The sequence below is a fragment of the Melampsora larici-populina genome, assembly GCF_000204055.1.
Source record: "Melampsora larici-populina 98AG31 unplaced genomic scaffold MELLAscaffold_18, whole genome shotgun sequence".
Classification (NCBI taxonomy): Eukaryota; Fungi; Basidiomycota; class Pucciniomycetes; order Pucciniales; family Melampsoraceae; genus Melampsora; species Melampsora laricis-populina.
In genome coordinates, this window is record NW_006768782.1 from 1061213 (window position 1) to 1067812 (window position 6600).

Here is a 6600-nt window from a genome sequence, read left to right on the forward strand (position 1 = left end):
CCTCTCTGACCCGCCTATGAACAAGACTGTAGCATAAAGAGTGGTGAAGTAGGGAGGAACCAATAATGATGACATGTTTGACAGTTATATACATTTCCTGATCTGGCCAATATTTTGTACTATCCAAATGCTTGTTTTGGGTTTTCCTAAAGGTCCGTCTTGTTTAGAAAGCCACTTGCAACATATAGCTCAAGAAACCTTTCATAATACGCCTGACTTAAAGCATATCATCTTTATTGTAATGGAGGGTTCCAAAGCCACTGTTGACTTGAGACTAGTTGAAGCTCTCAAGTCTCATGGGATCCATTGTCATTTAGAGTTTGAATTCAAGCCTGAAGAATTAATGGTATGTAAAAATCAATTCTCCAGAGTGTACTTCATCTGACTTGATTCACTTTGATCACCAGGAACTCAATCTGAAGCTCAATGGTCCAATGAAGTGATAAATTCATCTTGTCACGGATTTTTCAAAGACCAATAATATTGGTGCCCACGGATAATCCTCTCAAAACAACAGGACAATGCAAATGACTAAGACTGGATGGATTTTGCTTTTATTTTAAGATTGTATGCAACTTTTGAGATTGTAAGGGATAAGTCTGTACATTGTAAGAACATAACTCAACCTGAAATATTTTTTCGTATCATGATTGTAGACTAGACTAATGTATATTAAAAAACTTTTGATGAGTGTAAAAAACTGCCTTTGAAAACCAATCTTGACCACTACTTTACCAAACTAACCAGATTGCAATCAGAAGCAAGATAAAATCAATAGCACCGTGAGTTTGCTCCATTAATATTCATCTTTGTTATAAATTTGAAAATGGGGATCTATTCAAGTCTTGGAGATCAAAGGTTTCCCCTCATCTATGCATCAAGACATCACCCCAGGATCATTAACCAACTTATATTAATTGATCTTTCTCAACTTAAGGTGTTGGCAAAGTATATTTATAAGTTTTGTTAAGTCCAGGAATTCAAGAGCTCAAGATAGAAGATTGTTAACTTTCATAGGAGGGCGATCCTTTTGCAACTAAATATGGGACAAGCTCAAAATTATCCGCTTGGAAGATGTGAAACTTGCAATAAATCTTCAAGGGTTCACGTTTTTCTTCATACAATGATTCTTCTTGCAATTCAGAATGAATTGGGATAATATGGACGATCTTCATAAAACAAAAGACAGACACTTTTCTGAAGATCATAGTGATGACAAGTGATAATGAAGCCTGAGCGCAAGCAGGTAATTTGAAGCAAAAGATAAGAAAAGAAGATGAGGGTAAATAGCGGTGAATGGATTGTTTGATTCCATTGTTTTGAATTTTTTTTGCCTAACAAAGCCTTCTCCGCGCCCTTGAACGGGGGCTGATTACTAATTGTCAATGTCCGGAGTGAGCACCCAGAACAGTGCTAAATGCTGACTTCCTATCTATTCCATCATAATTTGAGGTGTTTTGGTAAGTTGGAAAAGAGAACTCAGGTCAAATCCTCTTTGCTAAATACCCTGTACCTTTCCCCCCCAGAGACTGGTGTTTCCGATAAATAATGGTGTATTCAAGATGCATGAAGTGGCCTACAGAAGTGTCCAGAAGTGAGATCCAGAAGTTATGGGACTGAGCTTATTAAGCATAAGCTTAGCAAGACTATGTAGGGGTGGGAAGAGGGCATGTGAACTTCAAAGTGTTCTCAATACTGACAATAGTTGATAAGTGTATCTGAACTCCGGACGCGCAAAAGCTTCAGAAGCCTCTGCGTGTTGGTCACTTCTGTAGGTCACTCCACAAATCAATTCCCAATTGAACACAGTGGGTCTTTATTTTCCAATCATGCACAAATCATCAGAGCAAGAATTCACTGCCCCTAAAAAGCTGTGGCTGCCATTCGAGATAGTCTCTCAAATTATCAACGAATATGTCTCCAAATTGACGTATTCTCGAAATGAAGACATCGATCTTGCTTCAGACCCATGTCTTGACCACAAATCAAGAACTGAACTGCTCAGCCTTCGATTAGTTTCGAAACTTGGTCAGAAGGCTATAATTCCATTTGCTTTTCATACTATCCGACTTCGTTCTTCCACAGCGGTTCAAGTCATTCTCGACAATTGGTCAAAGATTCAGGCTCCTGATTGTCCTTGTCCGGTAAAACGTCTTATAATTCAAGATCTGATCTACATAGGTCCTAACGATTATATGAGCTTGAAGAAAGGTGATCTGCAAATTTACTTCAACAACTATATGCAGAACAGTTTCTGAAAGAATCCCTTTTATCAATCATCTATTTTATCAATCATCTACAGGTCGTCGAAGACAATATCCTATCTTTGTGGATCAGGCAGCAAAATTAATCGAGTTAATTGGTGAAAACTTAAACGAGTTGAAATTGTTCTTTATCGATTCTTTCGGGATTTCTCCAAGCTTAGTTGAGGCTGCAAAACGCATTACAAATCTAAGAAAGTTGAGCTTACTAGACCTACAGTGCACTACAAGAGATTGGGCCTACGATCCGCTATTGTTATCCGATTTCTTTCTGGCTATGCCCAGGCTCGAAGCGCTCACCCTGCTAAAAGTTGATGTAATCATATTGCCAATGAATCCACCAGCCTTATCAAACTTACGATATCTCAACTTTGGATACTTTGATAGTAACCGGGATGCAATCACTCACATCTGTCAAACGGCGAAAGATAGTCTGAAGATCATCAATTTTCGCGGACAGATCCGAGAGCCCGGACGGGTTTTTGGTCCAATTGTCAACACACTTGAAGGTCTTATCACTCGCGCAGTTACCGTTGATATCCCAGAGTCTCCCATCGATATGAATTTTCCAAAACTTCGTCTTTTACGCACTCGGTTGTGTCATGATCCCCATGCTTATGGCATGTTTATCAGACATGAACATTTCCTGATCTGGCCAATCTTTCGTACCATCCGAACACTTGTTTTGGATTCTTATGGAGGTCCAGCTTATCTAGCAAGCCACTTGCGATACTCAGGGGAAGATCCCTTTCGCAATACGCCTAACTTGAGACATATCATCTTTGTTTTGACGCTCAACGCTACCAAAGTTGACTTGAGACTACTTGGTCAAGCTCTCTCCTCTCACGGGATTCAATGTCATATCAAGCCTGAATCAACGCCTGAAGAATTAATGGTAAGTAACGATTAAATCTTCATAGTGTAGTTCATATGAGTTGATATACTTTGGTCAACAGGAACTTGATTTGAAGCTCAATGGGCCAGTGAAATGAATGGATTTTTTCGTCATAACATCCACAAAGGTCAATGACATTGGTATCTAGGGATGGCCATTTGAACACAAGAAATGGAGTGAAAAGTGATACATGATGAACTTTGCCTGTATTTTAAGATTTGAAACTGTTGAGATTTATGGTGATAAGTCAATAGATTGTAAGAAACTAATTCAAGTTGAGATCTTTAAAGTACCATGTTTGTAGACTACACTTCTCAATGTAAAAAAGCTGTTAATGTGTGAATCTAACAACCTGTCTTAGAAAACAATTCTTTACCATTGCTCTACAAAACAAACTAGATTGCAATCAAAGGTGAATTTCCACTTTGACTCTGATCAACTTATTCCCTTGAGAAATTCAAAATCATGAGGTCCCTCTTCAATGTGGGTCATGGAACAGAGAATTATAATTGGTGACATAGTCTACGTAAAGACTCAAGAGATTGGACAAGAACATGATTTATTAAATTGGACAGCTTGTTTGATCCAATATACCTTGCAAGATGTTTGAAGTCTCTTTCAGGAATGTCCAATCATACTTTGAGCTTACAATCCTTGCATCTGGGATCCTTCCTCTACATTGAGACACCAATCTTAAAAGCCCATCAACCGGTCACCCAAATCTTGGGTGAAAATGTATGCATTGCAAGAAAGGTAATACTAATAGTAAGGTCAAACAGCGGCGTGAAATCAGTTTAATCATTATCAATTCCTGACATTTCATGGTATTATGATTTTTGTATAGTCAATTGGTAAGTGACCACCCTCAGAGTTTATCAAGCGCAACTGCTGAACATGGAACAATTGGAGACAAACTGGCCAGAAGGAATCCAAAATGATTGATGTATCAGCACATGAGTGCAGTCAGCAGAGTAGGTTTTATTCATACATATACACCTAGACAGAGGATATGTGCTCGTCTTGACTCTTTACAGTCGCAATAAGGTCTTGAGGGTCTGCTGATTCCTGAAAGCTTTCTGTCTTTTTGACTGTTTTTGATCACAAGGTCATCTCGACCCAGTTTTCTGAACCCGATGGACTATGTATGCGCGGCTTTCAAACAAGAAGAAGTAAACAGCCAAAAATCACGAATTCTCAGTTTGTTCTGATTTGAGATTCCTTGAGACTGCTCGAGGTTGGTCAGGAGCTCGTCCCACCTTTCAAAGTTAAGTGAAGAATTTGCAACCTGGTGGTTGTCTCCATTAAAGATGTGAAGTCAGGTGTATTTTTGCAAGTTATATGGCGAAGATAGTCTGGGCACCTTGCTGCTGGACATTTCTGAGGACTGATAAGTGAGGTAAATCAGGAAGAAGGAGAATAATAAATGTCAGGATAGACATCAGTATTTGTCTTCATACGGGAAAGGTTTCCTCCAACCCTATGTCTGAGTGTGCATCATAGTGATTCAGCTTTTCTTTCTTGCTTCACATCAACCATGGATCAGCTGTCTTCCTTTTATCTTACCAAGTCATGATATTGCATGATAGCAATCATCACTTCAGATTCTGTTTTGGTCTTCTTCATCAAGACGATGGTGTCTGTCTTTCTTGTCTCGTTGACCCCCTTGAATCTTGCCAACCAAGCTCATAAATCACCAAGTCCTAGGTTACGGTTAGTGATCAGACGAGCTCACCATGACCACTAAAGCTTGATGACCGGCACTTAAGTGTTAGGGTATAGTCCGGTTTGTACTTTGGACGGCCGTTGCTGGGCATTATAAACTTCCCCTGCCCCTTGAACGAAACATCACCTCAAACGGTTTCCAAAAATGTATCACTCTCAAGTTCAACAACTACAACATAGCCACCACGTCGTAATCTAACTTTCAATCGATCCAACTTTCAACCTTTGAACTTTGAACTTATCAACTTCCGAGAACAAACGAACGATCAAATCGAACGTCATTCTAGACCATCTGTTCTAGATATCAGTTGTACTCAACTTTGGTACTCCGCGTATTCGTATTTCGAAGATGTCATTAACACCTGAGCCTCGATCTAGTCATTCGGATCAATTAACATTCAATCCTTCAGATGAACCATCACCTCTTTCTGCCACATCAAATCATGGAACTCTTCGATCCGCATTAAAACCTTCATCATATTTACCAGACCCATCACAATCAAGACCAAGTTTACCTACAAGTGATGTACCAAGCAAGGAACTTTCGAAACTCAACTTACTTGAACCTTCACCCATCACACCTATCATCCCAAGACCCAAGTTAAACAGAGCTCATTCAAGTACCGAAGATTTACCACCAGGATATCAACGTCGAGTAGGATTTTCAACTCTTGATACGGAAGAACCTACTAAAGGAGGTGGAACTGGTGCAGAATATAGTTTTACTTTACAAGCTAAAAGTTCAAAGTATTGTCCTGGTCGTGATTCTCGTTGTTTTTTAGTCGCTACGGATGGTGAAGAATATTCAATACAAGCTTTAGATTGGTTAATGGGTTCATTGGTTGAGGTAAGAATCATCTTTTTAAATGATACATTCTATTCAATGAGAATCTAAGTTGAATGGGTTTGGTTGGGTTCTTTTGATAGAATGGAGATGAAGTGGTTGTACTACGAGTCATCGAACCTGGTAGTTCAGCCCATAGACAATTCATGGCTGAGAATGAAGAAACCACTAAATCAGAAGCTCAAGATGTTTTGTTTCATGTCTTGACCAAGAATGATAGACAAATCAATGTGACTGTAGAATTTGTGATCGGGCCACCTATCAAGACCATTCAACGGTAAGATTGATTTCTTTCATCTTATCTTTTAATCTATAGAACTCACATTAATTTGACACTTTCGGAATCGTATATCGATACTAGAATGCTTGAAGTTTATAAGCCAGACTCTTTAGTGGTCGGAACACGTGGTCGCTCAACATCAGCGTGGCAAAAGGCTTTTTCACTCGGTTCTACCAGTCAATATCTTGTAGCTAGATCTCCAGTGGTAAGTACTTCCTATCATCTAACATATATATGCTTCTTGCATCATACTTACCATTGGGTTGGAATTCAATGTAGCCCGTGATCGTAGTAAGACCACAACGTAAAGTAGAAAAATCAAAAGAAGCCAGAGCAAAAGATCCTAAAAGAAGATCATATCAAGCTTTATTTAATCCATCTTCTAAACCGATTAGTGAAAGATTACCTACAAATTATGAAAGTCAACAAAATTCAGATGCAGAACAAGAACAAGAAGAAGGAGAAGGAACACTTGAATTAAGAAGAGAAAAAACTAATCCATTTTAAATTTGATTGATTCTTTATTTTTTGATTTTTGGTTATGTTTGATTTTTGGTTATGTTTGATTTTTGGTTATGTTTGATTTGGGTTTTTCTGT

General features: G+C 38.7%; 2 protein-coding genes across 2 annotated transcripts in view; both read left to right on the plus strand.

The window, feature by feature from the left end:
- Window positions 1–1829: 1829 nt before the first annotated feature.
- Window positions 1830–3253, plus strand: MELLADRAFT_106568 (uncharacterized protein; the record flags this gene model as incomplete). Its single annotated transcript, XM_007409999.1, has 3 exons — window positions 1830–2211; window positions 2303–3156; window positions 3182–3253. The coding sequence occupies 3 exons, from the start codon at window positions 1830–1832 to the stop codon at window positions 3251–3253; spliced, it is 1308 nt and encodes a 435-aa protein (XP_007410061.1).
- Window positions 3254–5019: 1766 nt separating this feature from the next.
- Window positions 5020–6600, plus strand: part of MELLADRAFT_71892 (uncharacterized protein) — a gene marked incomplete at both ends in the record, with an annotated part of 10664 nt that continues 9083 nt past the window's right edge. Inside the window, 4 exons of the mRNA XM_007410000.1 lie at window positions 5020–5725; window positions 5806–5999; window positions 6084–6207; window positions 6282–6600. The exon at window positions 6282–6600 is cut by the window's right edge and continues 3 nt beyond it. Of these exons, the coding sequence (XP_007410062.1) occupies window positions 5228–5725; window positions 5806–5999; window positions 6084–6207; window positions 6282–6509 (1044 nt within the window). The remainder of the gene's footprint in view (window positions 5726–5805; window positions 6000–6083; window positions 6208–6281) is intronic.